This window comes from Amblyraja radiata, chromosome 26, assembly GCF_010909765.2.
Source record: "Amblyraja radiata isolate CabotCenter1 chromosome 26, sAmbRad1.1.pri, whole genome shotgun sequence".
In the NCBI taxonomy this organism is placed as follows: Eukaryota; Metazoa; Chordata; class Chondrichthyes; order Rajiformes; family Rajidae; genus Amblyraja; species Amblyraja radiata.
The window spans coordinates 33555180-33576992 of record NC_045981.1 but is presented as its reverse complement, the minus strand read 5'-3'; the positions used below and the strand labels follow the sequence as shown (position 1 = coordinate 33576992).

The window sequence follows — 21813 nt, the reverse complement described above, 5'->3', positions numbered from 1 at the left end:
CATCCCACATCCTTTAAAGATAACTAAAAAAAAACAAGGAAGGGACTGTTTATTCGCAATGAGAAATCTTCCTGATCACTTTGGTCTTACAACTGGTAAAGAGAATCTATACTAATATATTATATAATAATGACAGCAGCTCACATTTCGTTTGGGCAGCTTACAACCCAGTGGTATTAATATAGATTTCTCTAAATAATATGAATAATCCTTGCATCCCCTCTCTGCCCGTCCCTCTGCCACCCTAGTCGTCGTACTAGTTTCACTGTTGTCCTGTTGAGTTTCACTGTTTGTGTCACTCATTATCAGCATTGTGGGCTCCACCTTTACTTGATCATCATTGCTGGATTTGATTTGTCCTTGTGCAGGCCTTTCATTCATTTGTTCTATGCACCTTTTTCATATTTCCCGTTTCCCTCTCCCCTGACCCTCGGTCCAAAGAAGGGTCTTGACGCGAAACGGCGCCTATTCCTTTTCTCCGGAGATGCTGCCAGACCCGTCGAGTTACTCCAGCTTTTTGTGTCCATCTTAGCCGTACTAATTTATGCACATCTGCATGAAGAGATACTGCAGGCTCTGGACTGAATCCAATCCCATGTAAGTAGTAGGCCTTGGACTGATGCCAGGGAGCTGAAAGGATTACAGTACCTTCCATGCTACATATGAGGCAACAAATATTCACGCAACCTTTCCACATAATTATCCCAAATTGTATCTCTAGAATGTACAATTTCCATACGCATGACTTCCAAGGAACGGATGCAGCCCCAAAGATTGCAGCGACCATTTATCCTTCACAGATCAAACACTTCTCATTCTCAATGTGATTTTTATTTTTATTTTACTGATGCATTTCAGCATAAATGCATTGCAGTGCCTAAAGAATAGTGTTAATGATTTGGGCTGCATTCAAGAAGCTCTTTTGATAGATATCCAGAATCGGATGAGAACTCTTGAATATAATTTATTATAACTATTACTGCTTGAAGTCAAGGTGCTGCATTCCTAATCCTGATAGAATGAGTCATATAATCTTTCCCAGCCAAAGTGTTTAGTTCTTTCAGTTGATGTCTTGCCTTTTATGGTGACCTGAGGAATATTGCAAGGAGTGCTTCGAAATGTGGAACTGACCCAAAAGTTAATCGGCTGCCTTCTGGGGCACTCTTTCCTTGCAGGTTTCATATCTTGAGCTGCAGTGGTTTTAAAATAGTCTGGTATTGTTGATGATGCTGGTAATATAGGTCCTGTTCATATGTGAGCATAAGCTGTAGTCGCTGCAGAGTCAGGTGGACTGCAGAATATTGTTTGATTGTTTTGTTCGCAATCTATGACTGTTTTGGAATGCACGGTTTCATTTTTAGTGCCAAACTCTCTTGTATAGGCCAGTTAGGTGCTGGAGTGTACAAAATCATGAGAGGAAACGATCAGGTACATGCGATGAGTCTCTGGCCCAGAGTACGGGAATCGAGAACCAGAGGGTTTAAGGTGGGGGGGCGGATATATTTAGTTTAGAGATACAGCGCTGAAACAGGCCCTTCGGCCCACCGGGTCCGCGCTGACCTGCAATCCCCGCATATTAACACTACCCTACACCCACTAGGGACAATGTTTACATTTACCAAGCCAGTTAACCTACATACCTGTACGTCATTGGAGTGTGGGAGGAAACCGAAGATCTCAGAGAAAACCCACGCAGTTCACGGGGAGAACGTACAAACTCCGTATAGACAGCACCCATAGTCGGGCTCGAACCCGGGTCTCTGGCGCTACATTCGCTGTAAGGCAGCAACATTACCGCTGTGCCACCGTGCCGCCCGATAGGAGCCTAAGGGGTAACTTCTTCACACAAAGGCAGGGTGGGTATATGGATTGAGCTGCCGCAGGAGGTAGTTGAGGCAGGTATTATCCCAACGTTCATGAAACATTTAGACAGGTACATGGATAGGACAGGTTTAGAGGGATATGGGCCAATAGCAGGCAGGCGGGGTCTAGTGTTGATGGGACATGTTGGTCGGTGAGCATGTTGGACCGAAGAGACTGTTTCCACGCTGGATGACTGTGACTCCGTGAGAAAACATGAAGATTGGAACATTTGGGTCTGTATTTTCTCGAGAGGTTCAGAGCTTATTTGAATCTGTCTGAACGGAGTTTGCACGTTCTCCCTGTGACCGCATGGGTTTTCTCCGGGTGCTCCGGTTTCCTCCCACAATCCAAAGACTTGCAGATTTATAGGTTAATTGGCTTTGTCATTTCTCCCTAGTCTAGAGGATAGAACTAGTGTACAGGGATTGCTGGGCGGTACCGACTTGGTGTACTGAAAGGCCTGTTTCACACGCTGTATCTCCAAACTAAATTAAACTAAAGATTGTGAAGGGGTATGATGCAGATTTGAAACTATATTCTCAGGAGTCAAGAATGTTTAATTGTCATATTTACCTACAATGGAACAATTAAATTATTTCTAGTAGCAGCTTAACAAGCCTGGATACACAGATAATATATAATTTTTTTTTAATTCAATAAATTAATAAACACAATACAAGTGCAAAAACCTGAAGTCCTGAGTACGACCAGACAAGTTCACAAGTTATAGGAGTAGAATTAGGCCAATCGGCCCATCTAGTCTACTCCGCCATTCAATCATGGCTGATCACTGTCTCCTAATCCCATTTTCCTGCCTTCTCCCCATATCCCTTGACACCCATTCTAATCAAGAATTTGTCTCTTAGCCTTAAAAATACCCACTGACAGTCCATAGACATTCAAAGATGCTGAGGTTAATGTACAATGTGTAGTGTTCAAAAGCCTGATGGTTGTTGGGAAAAGGCTTTTTTTGAACCTGGCAGTCACAGTTTACAAGCTTCTGTTCCCTCTACCTGATGGTAGGAGTGAGATGAGAGCGTGACCCAGGCAATGCGGGCCTTGATGCTTCCTGCCTGCTTTTGAGGCAGCGCCTCCTGTAGATCCCTTCGACAGTGGGGAGGGCACAATACTTGTGATGGACCGAGCAGTCAGTGTCTGCTACTCTCAGCAATCTCCTTCGTTGATAAGTGATAGGAGCAGAATTAGGCCATTCAGCCCATCAAGTCTACTCCACCATTCAATCATGGCTGATCAATCTCTCCCTCTCAACCCCATTCTCCTGCCTTATCCCCTTAACACCTGACACCCGTACTAATCAAGAATCTATCTATCTCTGCCCTAAAAATATCCATTGACTTGGCCTCTACAGACTTCTGTGGCAATCAAGTTGCCCAATCAGTCATTATACTCTCTACTGTACATATATAGAAGTTTAATATGTAGGAAGGAACTACAGATGCTGGTTTAAACCGAAGAGATACAAAATGCTGGAGTAACTCAGCGGGACAGGCAGCATCTCTGGAGAGAAGGAATGGGTGACGTTTTGGGTCGAGATCCTTCTTCAGACTAATGTCAGGGGTGAGGGAGATACTTAGATAAGGAAGTGTAAGGTGTGAAAACAGGTCAGAGGGAATGGAGATCAAGGAAAATGTAGACTGGATCATTGTTAGCTGGGAGAAGGTAACAACTAAGTAAACATAGATAAAATGTAGTCAGGGACAGTAAGACTGGTCAGAGAACTGGGAAGGGGGAGGGATGGAGAGAGAGAGTGAAAGCAAGGGTTATTTGAAGTTAGAGAAGTCAATGTTCATACCGTTAGGGTGTAAGCTGCCTTAGCGAAATATGAGGTGCTGTTCCTCCAATTTGCACTGGGCCTCTATAGGTTTAATAGATCAGCATACCAAATCTCCTCAATCTTCTGGGGAAGTAGAGAGGTCCACAAGCTTTCTCTGTGATTATATCTCATTGATACAATCAAATGTGCTGGGCCCAGGACAGAACTGTGAGATATGGCTTTCCCCACTGAAGTCAAGATAGGGCTTTGACTTTTATAAAATGAACACAATCTATATAAAGGACATTGAACATCTTGCAGCCATGGCTAACTATGAAAGCTGTGATATTTATAATTGTTTGGGTTACGCTGCCAGCCAGCTGTAGTGACTGTGCCAGCATAATCTCTCATTCTTGTACACTGCAGTGGGGGACATACAGGGCTGAGATGCCAGTGCTCAGACTGGATCTGAGGCATGGCTCTATTCATTTAAATGGGTTGAGTGATCTTAATTAAAAAGAGTCCATCTTCTCTGCTTGTTTTTTATCTTTCTTTGCCCCTTAATATAATATCTAAGCTAATAATCATCAAAGGGTAATGGGAGAATTGGGTTTAGAGGGAAAAATAGATCAGCCACGATTGAATGGTGTGGAATCTAGACTTTAGATATACAGCGTGGCAACAGGTCTTTCAGCCCACCGAGTCTACGCCGACTAGTGATCACCCCGTACACTAACACTATCCTTGTCTCCCCCAATATTAATGTGTGGTACTATAAATATACAATATAGAGCTGGTTTATATTACAAACAACCAAGGTAAACCAAGTTTATATTATAAACACCTAATACAAACCTTTGTCGGTACACAAAAAAGCTGGAGAAACTCAGCAGGTGCAGCAGCATCTATGGAGCGAAGGAAATAGGCAACGTTTCGGCCCGAAACCCGGAAGGGTTTCGGCCCGAAACGTTGCCTATTTCCTATAGTGGAGATTGTTCAACTCTTTGCATGGAGTGAAGGAAATAGGCAACGTTTCGGGCCGAAACCCTTCTTCAGACGTTTCGGCCCGAAACGTTGCCTATTTCCTTCGCTCCATAGATGCTGCTGCACCCGCTGAGTTTCTCCAGCTTTTTATTGTGTACCTTCGATTTTCCAGCATCTGCAGTTCCTTCTTAAACAACTTATTTGATTGTCGTTGTACCAATGATATCACTGTTACAATCTTTTTAGACTTTAGAGATATAGTGCGGAAACAGACCCTTCGGCCACCGAGTCTGCACCAACCAGCGATCACCCCGTACACTAGCAATATCCTACACGCTAGGGACAATTTACTTTTATTTGTGGTTTCTCCAAGTATACTATAGCAAATAAATCTTAAGCACAAACTGCTCGTTAGATTTAAGAAAAACGTTGAGGTAAACATTTTTATGAAGGATCATAATGTTTTAGTATTTAAATTGAATGGCATGATACTTCCCCTTACTGGCTAATATATATCAAAATGTAACCTTATAAACAGAACACTAAGTGCTGGAGTAACTCAGCACTCCAGCATTTTGTGATTCCATTCTTGAGCAGGTAAGGAGGGAAGCTCTGAAATGAGGAATTTTTAGATTAGATTAGATTAGATAGCCTTTTATTGTCATTCAGACCGAAGTCTAAACGAAATTGAAGCAGTCATACATACAATACAATACAATAAAAAACAACAATAAACACATATTAACATCCACCACAGTGAGTCTACCCAACATCTCCTCACTGTGATGGAGGCAAAAGTCTTAGGTCTCCAGTCTCTTCCCGCCTCTTCTCCCTCTGCGCTGAGGCGATACCCCCCGGGCGATGTTACAACTGTCCCGCGGCTCAAACACCGCGGCCCGGGGTGGTCGAAGCTGCCGCTCACCAGTCCTGCTGACGCAGCCGCTGGCCCGCGGCCGAACCCCGGACTCAGGTCACCACCGCCAGAACACCGTCCAAGCCACCGGAGCACCGTTCCAGCCCCGAGCTGGATCGCCCTCACGTGAGTGCCGTTACCGTCTCAGCCTCGCGCCAGGCCGCCCCGACCGGGCGCCGCTCCTCCCTCGGGCTGGGCCGCCCCGACCGGGCGCCGCTCCTCCCTCGGGCTGGGCCGCCCCGACTGGGCGCCGCTTCTCCCTCGGGCTGGGCCGCCCCGACTGGGCGCCGCTTCTCCCTCGGGCTGGGCCGCCCCGACTGGGCGCCGCTCCTCCCTCGGGCTGGGCCGCCCTGACTGGGTGCCGCTCCTCCCTCGGGCTAGGAGCGCCGTACCTCCCCGAGCTCGGCCACTCCGACGGGAGCACCGTTCCTTCCTCGGGCCGGCCGTCCTCACGGGAGCGTCACAGCCCCTCACGGAAGCCCTGTTCCAGCCCCGAGCCGGGCCGCCCTCACGAGAGCGAGCTCAGTGCGAGTCCTGGCGGGCTCTGCCTCCTGAGCCTCGAGGTCGCCAGCTCCGCCATTAGGCCTCAGCGCAGACGGAGGCAGAGAAGGGGAATACGACAAAAAAGTCGCATTCCCCCGCAGGGAGAGACAGCAAGCCCCGTTTCAACCCCCCCCCCCCCCCAAAAACAGAAACTAAAAACCAAAACTAGACTAACCAAAACGAAAATAAACAACCCAAAAAACACAAAACAAACAGGACTGCCGGAGAGCCGCTGCAGCCAGAGCCGCGCCGCCACTAATTGATATTATAGTTCCAGGTAAGTCACCAACAGACAGCAGTTTTCTTTCTTCATTAACCCAATCTTTTTTAAGGATTGAATTACAGAACTAATTTGTTGTCAGGAAGCCCTTCTTTTGAATGGAGACACAACGATCTAGAGATGCTGGAATCCTAAGCAAAACACAACGTGCTGGAAGAACTCAGTCGGTTAGGCAGCATCCATGGAGGGAACAGATAGGTGACGTTTTGGGTCGGGCCCTTCTTCAGACTGGGTGTTGGGTACTGGGCCAGTCTGAAGAAGGATGCAAACACAAAACACCACCTAACCATTCCTTCCACAGATGCTGCCTGACCCACTAAGTTACTCCAGCACTCTGTCTTGAAGAAGAACAAAGTCTGTTCAGGGATACAACGGGGATAACTAAAATAATCAGACAATTCATCTTGGGAAAGAAAGAAGGTTTGCTAACCTTAATTTGGTCTTTCTGTATCTTTTGGACACACTAATGAAAGAGTCTTTGCTGCTCTGTAAGGGAAGCTAATACTAAACAGCACACAGCTGGATGCTGGTAACCACAGTGAGACAGTGACCAATTACTGACATGTTAGTGTGGTTATGGACATCAATAGTGGGTAAACAAGGGAAGCATTGTATTTTCAACATTGCACAAAATCTCTGTTTGAGCTGCTGCCTCACGGTGGCAAAAACCCAGCTTCGATCCTGACGTCAGGTGCCATCTGTGTGGAGTTTGCACGTTCTCCCATTTCATCCCACGTTTCAAAGACGTGCAGGATCGTAGGCTAATTGGCCTCTGTAAATTGCCCCTAGTGTGTGGGGAGTGGATGATACAGTGAGATGTATTTTATGCTGTGTCCCTAAACAACAATTAAGAAGTCAAATAGAGCCGGAATTTGAAATCCTGGAAAAGGGCGCAGTTGAGCTGGTGTAACATTTGGTTTAGAAACAAGGAATTGCAGATGCTGGTTTATAACAAAGATAGACACAAATTTGCTGGAGTAACTCAGCGTGTCAGGCATCACCTCTGGAGAAGGAGGATGGCAACATTTAGGGTCAGGTCTGAAGATGGGTCACAAGCCAAAACGTCACCCAGCCCTTTTCCTGCAGAGGCATCCTGACCCGCTGAGTTACTCCAGCACTTTATATCCATCTTTAACATTGGGTTTTGTGTAGCAGTGAAATCTCAACAGAGATTATGTGCTCAGGTCTACACGCTTAAACTCATCACCTTGTGACCTTGAAACTTTGTGAAAGAATGCTTTAATAAAACTATTTACTTTGCTATGTGAAATTCTGAAGTGGAGATGAACTATTGTGTTTTAAGTAATGACAGTCTGGTGGTAAAAAGAATTTCAAAGGGTGCAATGTTTTTTCTCAGGCAATGAAACATGCAAAGGATTGTGACTCATGCTCCATTTGAATGTGGCCTGTGGGAGGAAGGTTCCTGTTGCTCGGAAAGTGCATTTCTCTATTAGTGTTTGTTGTTTTGTGATTCAGCCTGGATCGTAAGTTGGCTCAAGCAATTTAACACATGAGAGGCATTTATCATTACATGGAATTTCTGTTTTCCACTTAGAATTCCATGTAGTTTAGACAGGGCAGCACAGTTGGTAGAGCTGCTGCCTCACAGCACCAGAGACTCTGGTTCGATCCTGACCTCGGGTACTGTCTGTGTGGAGTTTGCACGTTCTCCCTGTGACTGCATGGGTTTCCTCCCACATCCCAAAGACGTGCGGGGTTGTAGGTTAATCAGCCCTTTGTAAATTGCCCCTGGTGTGTAGGGAGTGGATGAGCAAGTGGGATAACATAGAACTAGTGTGAACAGGTTGGCGTGGACGCGGTCCGTTTCCATATTGTATCGTTCAATCAATCAAAAATATAATGTGAGAATTAATTAACCCTATTTTCCTTCTGGACTATTAAAATGGGGCATGTACGGAGGTTCAGTAGATAACTGCAACACAATGCTCATGATATATTTTGCTCCTATGTAGGTTTGTGAATGTGATTTTACCATGTCACATTTTTTCCTTCCTTAGGTCAAAGCAGTCTGGGAAAGTCCACATTAATAAACACTCTATTCAAGTCCAAAGTCAGCCGGAAATCTGTCGAAGGGAAGGAAGAAAAGATCCCACAAACAGTTGAAATGAAGTCAATCAGTCACGGTAAGTTCATCTCGGTGACTAATTTGCCCAAGTACTTGTTTAGTGGTTCAATGGGTTCTTTATTGTGTACAGTGAAATACATTTGTTGCATACAACTCAGCAAGACTATCCCCGTATAAATACAATCACCCTGGTCGCCACATGCGAGGTGCCATTTTGGTGCCGTTTTACAGTCCCAGCTGCAGTGGCCACAAAGGCCCGTTGCAGCCGCGCCATCTTCTTCTTCGAGTCCGTTGCAATCTCAGATGTCGTTCTGCCAGTATCTGGCGCCGGTCACAGCTGGTCGGGTCGGTTCAGCCAGGTCCTGGGGGCTGCACTGGGGGGCGTGGTCACACTAGGTCCAGTAGGTGGGACATTGTCTGTACTGCTCCACAGCTGCATGTGTCTTCTGCCTGGTAGTTCCATGCTTTCATAAGTGCTTTGCACCTCCCCTGCTCCACTCGTAATCTATTGAGGGTCTTCCAGGTTGGCCATGGGAGGTCGTGCCCGCTGGCGAGGCATTCAGTCGGAGTGATTCCTCTCTCCATCCAGTCGTGGGCTCGTGTGTTGAGCTGGTTCCATTCATCTTTCCAGATGTTGGTCCTTGCTGTTTCTTTGGTTGCCTGGAGAGGTGGGACTGTCTGCAAGAAACTGGCTCTGGATTTCAGTCGGGGTGGAGGTGCTGTGTGTCCGTGCAGGGGGTGCCTGGTATCGATCTCCTGTGCTCTCCGCTCGTCTTGGGCGACGATGGATCGTCTGATATGGGGGGGGGCAATACCAGCTAGGGCGTAGAGGCACGGGACTGGCGTTGTCTTTATGCATCCCGTGATAATGCGGCAGGTGTCGTTGAGGGCTGTGTCAACCAGTTTGGTGTGGTGGGAGCGGCTCCAGCTTGAGCACGCGTATTCAGCTGTGGAGAAGCACAGGGCTAGGGCAGTTGCACGGATGGTTGGTGGATCAGCGCCCCACTTTGAGTTTACCAGTTTGCGCAGGATGTTGTTGCGAGTGTTGACCTTGGCTTTGGTGTTCTGAAGGTGGGTTTTGAAAGAGAGTGTCCTGTTGAGTGTGACTCCGAGGTACACGGGGTGGAAGTGGTTGGAGAGTTTGTGGCCATCCCATGAGACGCTCAGTTGTTTTCCTGCATCTGGATTTTTAAGATGGAAGCTGCATAGTTGGGTTTTTGATGGGTTGGGTTTCAGGTGGTTGTTATTGTAGTAGGTTGTCATCTCTTGGAGGGCCCTTTCCAGGACAGACTCGATCTTCTGGAAGTTCTCCTGTTGGGTGGTGATGCAGAGGTCATCAGCATAGATGAAGCGGCGGCATTGTGGGGAAAGTGGTTGGTCGTTGGTGTAGATGTTGAAGAGGAGGGGGGCCAGTACGCTGCCTTGTGGTAGGCCATTCTTTTGGGCTTTCCATTTGCTCTTCTTGTCGTTTAGTTGAACGAAGAAGCGCCTGTTGTTGAGAAGGCTTTTGATGACTTGGCACAGGTCGAGGTCACCAGTCATGTCAGAAAGTTTCCTGATCATGGTGCGGTGCTGGACAGTGTCGTAGGCAGCGGTGAGGTCTATGAAAGCTGCTCCGGTGATGAGTTTGCACTCAAAACCGTCCTCAATGTGTTGGGTGAGGTTCAGTAGCTGCCCGACACAGGAGCGGCCAGGGCGGAAGCCAGCTTGATCTTTAGTAAGCTTGGAGTCTATAAGTGGCATAAGGTGTTGGAATAGTAGCCTCTCGTAGAGCTTGTAGGTGATGCAGAGGAGGGAAATGGGTCTGTAGCTCTTTGGGGATGATGGGTCCTTTCCAGGTTTGGGAATTGCGACAGTCTTGGCCTTTCTCCATACAGGTGGGGTTGTTTTCTGTGCCATGCATGAGTTCAGCATTGCTAGGAGCCAGGTCTTTGCTTTAGGTCCAAGATGCTGTATCATTTCCGTCAGTACATCATCGATTCCTGCTGCTTTCCCAGGTTTCAGCATGCTCATTGCAGCTTCGAGTTCTTCTAGGTCGAAGGGCTTGGTGAGAGCGCTGGCTGGTTGTAGGCGGTCTGTTACCGCTGTCCGGCGGTATTCTCCTGTGGGTCTGCGCCGGTTTTGGCTACGACCGTTTGCCACCAGCTGCGCTGCAACTGAGTTTGCTGTGACTGTTGTGAGCGTGGGCGGTGTGGTATGGTCTTCACCGAGGCGGCGGATTGTGGCCCATGCCTTCCTGCTGTTATTGGTCATGTTGGTGTTTTCTATCAACTCCTTCCAGACTTGCCTTCGGTCCTCCCCGACTGTGTTCAACAGGATCTCTCCGAGTTCCATGGTGGTGGAGGAGAATGGGTCCTCGTGGTATGCCCTGTGGTAGGCTTTCAGTAGATCGCTGAATGTTTTCGACAGCCCGGGGATGTACTCGGTCTGGCATCCTCTTGGTATATGTCGCCTGGCTAACCTTTTCAGCAGTTCTGTGAACGTGGTATAGTTGTTGGGGTGTGATGGAATGCTGGGGATGGAGTCTTCGATCTCCTGTTGGAATGACAGCCAGTCGGCCTTCCGCAGATTGAACCTTCTGCGGAAGGGGACGGTTGTTGCTTGGAGAGCGGATCGGATGTTTATGGTGATTGGCCGGTGTTGCGTATGGGGGATAGGGTCCAGGACCTCTTTCACAGCTCTGGATGATAGTTCGCTGCTCACACATTGCGCCATGATCACATTGAATGGCGGTGCTGGCTCGAAGGGCCTGCTCCTGCACCTATTGTCTATTGTCTATTGCCTCCACTTCGGTCGTCCTGCGATCCAGTGTCCCTCTCCTCACACGGATATCTTCAGCCCGTGTTCCCCAGGCAACGCCTTGCGCAGCCGACCTTGAGGGCGAAGAAGGTAAGATCCCCTCGGCTCCTCTCACCGGGCCCCTTGTGCAGTGTCTGCTTCCGACACCATCTCCCTCCACCTTATCTCCCATTCCTGCTCCATGGGGAGAGCATAAATATTTTAAACGGGAAGGTCCTCCGACGTCAGCCCGTGGCGGACAAGCCAGGCCTGCTTACTGGAGTGTCCCGGCTCAATGCTTACTGGAGTGTCCCGGCTCAATGCTCACTGGAGTGTCCCGGCCCAATGCTCACCGGAGTGTCCAAAGAAACTTTAGCAATTCTTTGTCCAATGTTGATTTCCGATCAGTGTTCAGGCACAGGCTTTGCCTCACCTCTCAGTCTGAAGAAGGGTTTCGATCCGAAACGTTACCTATTTCCTTCGCTCCATTGATGCTGCTATACCCGCTGAGGTTCTCCAGCACTTTTGTTGACATGGCTACAGTGTTGTGTAGAGTTCAAGAGCCTGATGGTTGTCGGGAAGAAGCTGGTGACCATGGACCTCAGACTCCTGTACCTTCTTCCTGATGGTGGGAGAGGCTGGGTGATGAGGCTCTTTGATGAGACTGGCCGCTTTTGAGGCAACTCATTTGGGAATCTTCCAATCAAAATTTGGGGATTTTGACCAGGGAGTGATGAGGGACTAGAGATATATTTCCTCCTCGGGATGGTTTGTGACACTGAGGGGAACCTGCGCGTGGTGGCGCTCCCACGTGCTTGCTGCCATTTATCAGCTGAGGGAGAGGGGTCAAAAGTGCTTGAATGCAGGTTTTACTTTACAAAAAAGGACACGATGTGCTGGAGTAAAGCAGTGGCTGTTTCGGGCCGGAACCATTCTTCAGACCTCTGCTTCAGATCTCTCATCTTCTGAAGATATGAGACATCACCCGTCCTTTTTCTCCAGGGATGCTGCCTGACCCACTGAAATACTCCAGCACTTTGTTTCTTCTTTTTTGTCAAAAGTGTTTCTCAGGTTTGGCAGCTGACTAAGCTTGGACTAGTTACTGAGCGTACCCGCACTGTCTGATAGACAGGGGGACTTGTTCTGGCAATGCCATGTAGCAGCATTCGGGTCAATATCCTGCCTCTTAGAATTAGTGCAGCAGGTCAGTGATTCATAGATTGCAAATGAGCAAATGATAACGCCAGAGGTCAGGGGTGAATGGAAGTAGCTGGTTCTGGCTCATTCGTACCTGGTCCAGCTATTAATTTGTTCTGTAGTAGGACGTTCCCATCTGAGAAATGCAGTAATGATTTCATCACGCGGTTGGGTCGGAGACTCAAACGGAGTCTGGTTGGGGATGGAGACTCGGGATCGAGACGAGCTGAGGTGGATTGGCTGCGCCACTGAGAACCAAGGGGGGCCCGGCTTGGGGGAGTGGGGGGGGGACCAAGATCAAAGGGGAACCCAGTGGGGGGGACGAAGAAGGGATGTACTTTGCCGGTGCCTTTGTGGCGACTCTGTTGTGTGCCTAGTATACAAAAACAAAGATTTTCACTTCACCTGGCTAGGTACAAATGACAATAAAGTCTCATCATCACCAATCAACCTGATTTGATCTAATTCCATTTGTTGCAGACATCGAAGAAAAGGGTGTCCGGATGAAACTCACAGTAATCGATACCCCGGGATTTGGTGACCAAATAAACAATGAGAATTGGTGAGTACCTCCTGCTACCGAGTTAAAACAGACTATAACTTGTGGCAGCCAAGATTTAGAAGGATGTTGGCCAAACGCAGGTAGGTGGGACCAGTGGAGATGGGGCATCTTGATTGGCATGGAAAAGTTGTGCCGAGCGTTTGCGTCTGTGCATGTGACTTCATTTACCACAATATATTGATATTGTAATATATAATATGATATGAAAATATTGCTTCAGTATTTTAATGGCAGGGACATAATCCTGAAGACGTTTGGAGTGGTCAAAATGCTTCTGTCAACGTTCAAGGAGGTGTCATAAGGGCTAGGAAAAGAGCCAAAATATATATGGTGTGTGAAGGAACTGCAGATGCTGATTTACACTGAGGATAGACACAAATTGCTGGAGTAACTCAGCGGGACAGGTAGCATCTCTGGTGAGAAGGAATGGGTGACGAGACCCTTCTTCAGACTGAGAGTCAGGGGAGAAGGAGACATAGAGATATGGAAGGGTAAGGTGTGAAAACACAGAATCAAGGGGACGATTATCAAGGTATGTGAAGAGGAGAAAATTTGTTAAGATCAAAGTTGGCCCTTGAAGACCGAAAAAGGTGAATTTATTATGGGGAACAAGGAAATGGCAGATGAGTTGAGCAGGTACTTTGGATCTGTCTTCACTAAGGAGGACACAAACAATCTTCCTGATATAGTTGTGGCCAGAGGATCTGGGGTGACGGAGGAACTGAAGGCAATCCACATTAGGCAGGAAGGTGTTGGATAGAATGATGGGACTGAAGGCTGATAAATCCCCAGGGCCTGATGGTCTGCATCCCGGGGTACTTAAGGAAGTGGCTCTAGAAATCGTGGATGCGTTGGTGATAATTTTCCAATGTTCTATAGACCCAGGATCAGTTCCTGTGGATTGGAGGGTGGCTAATGTTATCCCACTTTTTAAGAAAGGCGGGAGAGAGAAAACAGGGAATTATAGACCAGTTAGCCTGACATCGGTGGTGGGGAAGATGCTGGAGTCAATTATAAAAGATAAAATAGCGGCACATTTGGATAGCAGTAACAGGATTGAGTCAGCATGGATTTACGAAGGGGAAATCATGCTTGACTAATCTTCTGGAAATTTTGAAGATGTAACTAGGAAAATGGACAAGGGAGAGCCAGTGGATGTAGTGTACCTGGACTTTCAGAAAGCATTTGATAAGGACCCACGTAGGAGATTAGTGGGCAAAATTAGGGCACATGGTATTGGGGGAGTGCTGACATGGATAGAGAAGTGGTTGGCAGACAGGAAACAAAGAGTAGGGATTAACGGGTCCCTTTCAGAATGGCAGGCAGTGACTAGTGGGGTACCACAAGGCTCGGTGCTGGGACCGCAGCTATTTACAATATACATCAATGATTTGGATGCAGGGATTCAAAGTAACATTAGCAAATTTGCAGATGACACAAATCTGGGTGGCAGTGTGAACTGTGAGGAGGATGCTATGAGAATGCAGGGTGACTTGGACAGGTTGGGGGAGTGGGTAGATGCATGGCAGATGAAGTTTAATGTGAGGTTATCCTCTTTGGTAGCAAAAACAGGAAGGCAGATTACTATCTAAATGGCGTCAAGTTGGGAAAAGGGGAAGTACAACGGGATCTGGGGGTCCTTGTTCATCAGTCTATGAAGGTAAGCATGCAGGTACAGCAGGCAGTGAAGAAAGCTAATGGCATGTTGGCCTTGATAACAAGAGGAATCGAATATAGGAGCAAAGAGGTCCTTCTGCAGTTGTACAGAGTCCTAGTGAGACCACACCTGGAGTATTGTGCGCAGTTTTGGTCCCCTAATTTGAGGAAGGACATTCTTACTATTGAGGGAGTGCAGCGTAGGTTTACAAGGTTAATTCCTGGGATGGCGGGACTGTCATATGCTGAGAGAATGGAGCGGCTGGGCTTGTACACTCTGGAGTTTAGAAGGATGAGAGGGTATCTCATTGAATCATATAAGATTGTTATGGGTTTGGACACGCTAGAGGCAGGAAACATCTTCCCGATGTTGGGGGAGTCCAGAACCAGGGGCCACAGTTTAAGAATAAGGAGTAAGCCATTTAGAACGGTGACGAGGAAACACTTTTTCTTACAGAGAGTGGTGAGTCTGTGGAATTCTCTGCCTCAGAGGGCGGTGGAGGCAGGTTCTCTGGATGCTTTCAAGAGAGAGCTAGATAGGGCTCTTAAAAATAGCGGAGTCAGGGAAAATGGGGAGAAGGCAGGAACGGGGTACTGATTGGGGATGATCAGCCATGATCATATTGAATGCCGGTGCTGGCTCGAAGGGCCGAATGGCCTACTCCTGCACCTATTGTCTATTGAAATGTAGAACGGTTCATTGTTAGCTGAGGGGAAAGTAGCAGCGAGGCATGCAATCAATAAAATTAATCAGGGGGGCAGTGAAACTTGTTGGAGAACTAGGATGGGGAGGGTTGTAAAGAGAGGGAAAGCATGGGTTACTTGAAGTTAGAGAAATCAATATTAATACTGCTGGGTTGTAAGCTGCCCAAACGAAATATGAGGTTGACATGAGCAGCCAACAGTGCAGCCCAATACCAAGCCTACAGACAATGAGTTCAATGTAGGGAGGGATCTTTCCACTGTGGTGTCTCCCAGTGTAAGTGGGGAATCCATGACTCAGGCAGTTGTACAGCAAGGAAACAGCCCCTTCGGCCCAACTTGTCCATGCTGACCAAGATGCTCCATCTAACCTCATCCCATTTGCCTGTATTTGGTCCATATCCCTCTAAATCTTTTCTGTCCATGTTTATAGCAGGAAATTCTGCGGAGAGGATTTAGGAGGATGTTGCCAGGACCCGAGGGCCTGTGCTATAGGGGGAGGTTGGGCAGACTGGGACTTTATTCCTTGGAATGCAGGAGGATAAGGGATGATCTTGTAGAGGTATGTACAATTATGAGTGGAATAAATAGGGTAATTGCACAGTCTTTTACCCAGAGTAGGGGAATCAATAACCAGGGGACATAGGTTTAAAATGGGGGGTGGGGAGTTTAATAGGAACATGAGGGACAACTTTTTTACACAAAGCCACCACACTCTGTGTGAAAACATGACCCCACAGACTCCTATTAAATCTTTCCCCTTTCACCTTAAATCTATGTTCTCCGGTTCTTGATTCTTCCCCCCCCCTATGCGGTCACCCTATCTGTTCCCCTTATGCTTTTATGCACCTCTATCAAGATTACCCCTCAGACTCTTGCACTTGAAGGAATAAAGTCTTAGCCTGCCTAATCTCTCCCTATTAGCTCGGCCCCTCGAATCCTGGCAACTATCTTGTAAATATTCTCTGCACTCTTTCCAGCTTAATAACATCTTTAAGTGATGTTACTAAGTGACCCAAATTGAACACAATGCTCCAACTGCAGTCTTACTAATATCTTGTACAACTGTAACGCAATGTCCCAACATCCGCACTCATCCCTCACTCGTAAAGGCCAGCATGCCAAAGGACTTCCTCACCACCTTATATACCTGCAATGCCATTTTCGGGGTACGGTGTACTTGTATTTCTTGATCCCTATGCTCTACGACACTACCCAGGGCCCTACCATTCATTGTGAAGGTCCAACACCTGGTTCAATTTCTCAAAATGCAACACCTTGCACTAACCTGAATTAAACTCTGTTTGCCATTCCTCGCCCCACTTGCCCATCTGATCAAGATCCCTCTGTAACCTTCTTTCCTGTCTATGATGCCACCTATGCTGTTATAATCCATGGTGTTAAACATCTTGCTGAGGCTCGAGAAAGCTTGTGATGGTCACAGATTAAGCTCAGCCCATTATAAGACCCAACTGAAATTGCCCTTTGTCTGGGAATGATATGTTAACTATTTCTTCCCTGATTTTTCTCAAACGCCCATAAATATTTGAAACGTAGATTCAGATGTAAGTGGGTCAAAAAGAAACTTTCATTTGCAGTAAAATCCTCAAAGTTTTGAGGATATTGGAACATAGAACATAGAACAGTAGAACACAGGAACTGGCTCATTGGCCCACAATGTGCTGAACATAATGCCAAGCCAAATGTTCCTACCTTTCCAACAGATCCCACTTCATCTCTCTCCACAACCACACCTCTGCTACAGCCACAGTTGTTCCCAAAGGCGTTCCCCAAGGCTCCGTACTCGGCCCCCTCCTCTTCATCATCTACATCCTCCCCCTTGGTCAGATACTCCGCCACTTCAACCTGGACTTCCACTGTTACGCCGATGACACCCAGATCTACCTCGGCACCAAATCCCCCCACAACCCCCCCCCCTCTCCCATATCAACTCCTGTTTGTCAGCTATAAAAACCTGGATGCAACATAACTTCCTCAAACTCAACAGCGATAAGACAGAATTCCTCCTCATAGGCTCCAAAACCGCACTCAGCAAAATCAATAACCCCACTCTCACCATCGACGGCACCACTGTCTCCCCATCTCCCAAGGCCCGCAACCTTGGCGTGATCTTTGATTCCACCCTCTCCCTTGAGCCTCACATCCGCCATGTCATTAAAACCTCCTTCTTTCATCTCCGCAACATCGCCAAACTCAGACCCTCTCTCACACCTCCCACTGCTGAAAGACTCATCCATGCCTTCATCTCCTCCCGACTGGACTATTGCAACTCACTTCTCCTTGGCATCAGCTCCACCTACATCAACCGACTCCAACTGGTCCAGAACGCAGCCGCCCGACTCATCACCCACACCAAATCCTGGCATCACATCACTCCAGTCCTCAAACAACTTCACTGGCTTCCCATCTCCCACCGGATCAACTACAAAATCCTGATCCTCACCTACAAAGCCCTCCACCATCTGGCCCCCCCATATCTCACTGACCTCCTCTCCCCCTACCAACCCTCACGGTCCCTCAGATCCACATCAGCCGGTCTCCTCTCCATCCACAAGTCCAACCTCCACAGTTTTGGGGACAGAGCCTTCTCCAGGGCAGCTCCCAGGCTCTGGAACTCCCTCCCCCAACTGATCCGCAATTCCGTGTCCCTCACCATCTTCCAGTCCCGCCTCAAGACCCATCTCTTCACCTCTGCCTATCCTTAGCCCCACGTCCCCCTCCCTTTTCATCTGTGCATTAATTGCCTCATATTGTGTTTTGAATTGAATTCTGTCTTTACTTTGTGTACTAGTCATGTCTCTACTATTTATTTCATTCCCCTTACATGTTTTTCCTCTACCTGCTAAATTTTTGTAAGGTGTCCTTGAGACTCTTGAAAGGCGCCCATAAATAAAATGTATTATTATTATTATTATGTGCACACATATGATCCATATTCCTCTATTCACTGCATATCCAAGTGCCTATCCAAAAGTCTCTTAAATGACACGGTCGTATGTGTGTCACCACCACCACCACCCCCGGCAGCACGCTCCAGGCACCCACCATTCTCTGCTTTAAAAAAAATTGCCCTGCAAATGACCTTTAAACTTTGCCCCTCTCACCTTGATCACAAAAGGCCATCCAGTAGAGTCATAGAGTGATACAGCGTGGAAACAGGCCCTTCGGCCCAACTCGCCCACACTGGCCAACAATGTCCCAGCTACACTAGTCCCACCTGCCTGCGCTTGGTCCATATCCCTCCAAACCTGTCCTATCCATGTACCTGTCTAACTGTTTCTTAAATAATGGGATAGTCCCAGCCTCAACTACCTCCTCTGGCAGTTTGTTCCATACACCCACCACCCTTTGTGTGAAAAAGTTATAACTCGGATTCCTATTAAATCTTGTCCCCTTCACCTTGAACCTATGTCCTCTGGTCCTCGATTCCCCTACTCTGGGCAAGAGACTCTGTGCATCAACCCGATCTATTCCTCTCATGATTTTGTACAGCTCTATAAGATCTTCCCTCATCCTCCTGCGCTCCATGGAAAAGAGACCCAACCAGCTCAACCTCTCCCTGTAGCTCACACCCTCTAGTCCTGGCAACATCCTCATAAATCTTTTCTGAACTATTTCAAGCTTGACAATATCTTTCCTATAATATGGTGCCCAGAACTGAACAATATTCTAAGGCAAGCAAAAGGCAATACATGCAATAAATGTGTCCTGTATAATAATTTTCCAGTCATTAAAAATATAACAAAAGCTGAACTTCATAAACTTGCTTCCTTGAGGAGATTACTATTTTTGTTAATTCTCGTGTAGTTATAGTTTTATTCCTCCTAATGTAAGGATTTAATTTTGACATTAACTGACCTAAAATGGAGCTAAACTGAAAAACGACCTCAAATAATGACTTTAGACAGCTCGGCACGCTTCCTAGTGGGAACAAATACACAGCTATAAAACAACCACATCAAAGAAACAACATGGGAACTTCAAGGCAAATCTGAATATTATTTTTAATTTTGCCTTTTAAATCATGAAGTTTTAACAGTTGCTTTGAAAACTCTGCCGCAGTTCTGTTTCTGCTTGACCGGTTTAATTACATTTTGCATTTCTGCTTTTCCATTTAGTTGGCAGCCCATCATGGAGTTTATTAATGATCAGTACGAGAGGTACTTGAAAGAAGAGCTAACCGTCGATAGGAAGAAGCGAATCCCAGACACCAGAGTACATTGCTGTATATACTTCATTGCACCAACCGGGCACTCGTACGTACCTCTTGGTTTCTGCTTCAACGTATTGGTTTACTGTTCTAAGAAAATATTGCTGAGACATTTACACAGGCAGCTGAAATAATCTGCTGGATATCTCTGTTCTCCATTGACTAACGAATTTTAAGTTTAGGTTAATTATTGACACGTGTACGGAGATCCAGTGAAAAGCTTTATCAGATCAGATAATACTATGCAGAAATACAGTCAAGTCAAACTCAGCTACAATAGGTCAAGCAAAGGGGAAAATGCAGAGGGCGGAATATAGTTCTCTGGATTGTAACTCATCAGTTCCATAGACTAAGTCCAATGTCCGCATTATGGTAGAGGGTGCCTTAGCTAATGGAAGGACTGTTCAGAAGCCTGTGTACAGAGGAGAAGAAGTTGTTCCTGAGTCTGGTGGTGCACGCTTTCAAGTTTCTGTATCTTCTGCTGGAAGGGAGCAGTGTGAAGAAGGAATGACTGGGGTGGGACAGGGTCAAGTCTTTGATTATGTTGGCTGCTTAGCTGGGGCAGCTTGAAGTATCGATGGAATCAGTGGTGGGGAGTCTGGTCCGTGTGATGGACTGGACCACATCCACAACCCTCCGCAACGTCTGAAGGTCTTGGGCGGAGCTGTTTCCATACCAAGCTGTGATGCAACCCAGCACTATGCTTTCTAAAGTTCACCAGAACTTCTTCTCAATGATGCACCTACCAATTATGGCAAACTGTTTAAAAACAAATCAGTTCAATGTCAAAAACATAATGGCTTTAAACGTTTCATAAACCTTTTGAATTTAAATGCAGCCCACAGATCCAGGCCACAATGTGAAGCAGGATTTTCAATCCCCAGGCTCAATTCTCCAGCTCATTTTACCGATTGTCACAAGATGGCCCACTCAGTTTATTCAGCAGGATTGCCTCATATCATGTTGACACTTCGATGGCAGCAGGAAACCCTTGATTTTTGTTTAGGATTTTCTACATTGTTTTTGAAGTATCTGACAGTAATAGGTGAGGAGATAGATAGTCCTCTTCATGCCCATGTTAAACGCAACTCTCGGTATCCTTAAATTCCAGCAAATTGCGTTGAAAAACTTGCAACTCAATGGTGTGAACATTGAATTCTACATTTTCTACTAATCCTCTCTTTCCCTGCCCTCAACCCCTCTGGTATGTGCACATTTCTCCCACCATCTCTCACCACCCTCGCCACCCTGTTCCATTCCTCTCCTTCGTACACTCATCTCACATCTCCGAGCCCCACATTTCCCTTTTATCTCCCTTCATTCCCCTCCTCCCTGTCACTTCTACCCATGTCAATCCCTCCGGCTTTACATTGCACTCCTCTCCTTCCCTCCTCACCCAACACCCTTTTGTCTCCTTTTCAGTTCTATCCATATAACCATATAACCATATAACCATATAACAATTACAGCACGGAAACAGGCCATCTTGGCCCTACAAGTCCGTGCCGAACAACTTTTTTCCCTTAGTCCCACCTGCCTGCACTCATACCATAACCCTCCATTCCCTTCTCATCCATATGCCTATCCAATTTATTTTTAAATGATACCAACGAACCTGCCGCCACCACTTCCACTGGAAGCTCATTCCACACCGCTACCACTCTCTGAGTAAAGTAATATCCTTTGCAACAGACTCTACCCATCAGTCAATCACACCCTCCCCTCATCAATATCCACATCACTTGCCAGGCTGTGTCCTGCCCCAGGTACACAACAATGCTGGAGAAACTCAGCGGGTGCAGCAGCATCTATGGAGCGAAGGAAATAGGTAACGTTTCGGGCCAAAACCCTTCTTCAGACTGATAGGGGGTGGCGGGGAGAAGGAAGGAAAAAGGGAGGAGGAGACAGCTCGAGGGCTAAGGAAGGGGAGGAGACATCAAGGGCTAACAAAATTGGGAGAATTCAATGTTCATGCCCGCCGGATGCAGGCTCCCCAGGCGGAATATGAGGTGCTGTTCCTCCAATTTCCGGTGTTGCTCACTCTGGCAATGAAGGAGACCCAGGACAGAGAGGTCATATTGGGAATGGGAGGGGGAGTTGAAGTGCTGAGCCACCGGGAGGTCAGGTAGGTTCTTGCGGACCGAGCGGAGGTGTTCGGCGAAACGATCGCCCAACCTACGCTTAGTCTCACCTCACTGCGATGTGTCCTGCCCCACCTCTCTTTCCAGCTTTCTCTCCCTGACT

At 47.1% G+C, this 21813-nt stretch overlaps 1 protein-coding gene across 6 annotated transcripts in view; it reads left to right on the top strand.

Annotated features, from left to right (window-relative positions):
• septin9 (septin 9) overlaps positions 1-21813 on the top strand; it is a 311371-nt gene that overhangs the window by 252241 nt on the left and 37317 nt on the right. For all 6 annotated transcript variants that reach the window (XM_033044636.1, XM_033044632.1, XM_033044635.1 and 3 more), the window contains 3 exons: positions 8376-8501; positions 12899-12980; positions 19478-19615. In XM_033044636.1, the coding sequence (XP_032900527.1) occupies positions 8376-8501; positions 12899-12980; positions 19478-19615 (346 nt within the window). The remainder of the gene's footprint in view (positions 1-8375; positions 8502-12898; positions 12981-19477; positions 19616-21813) is intronic.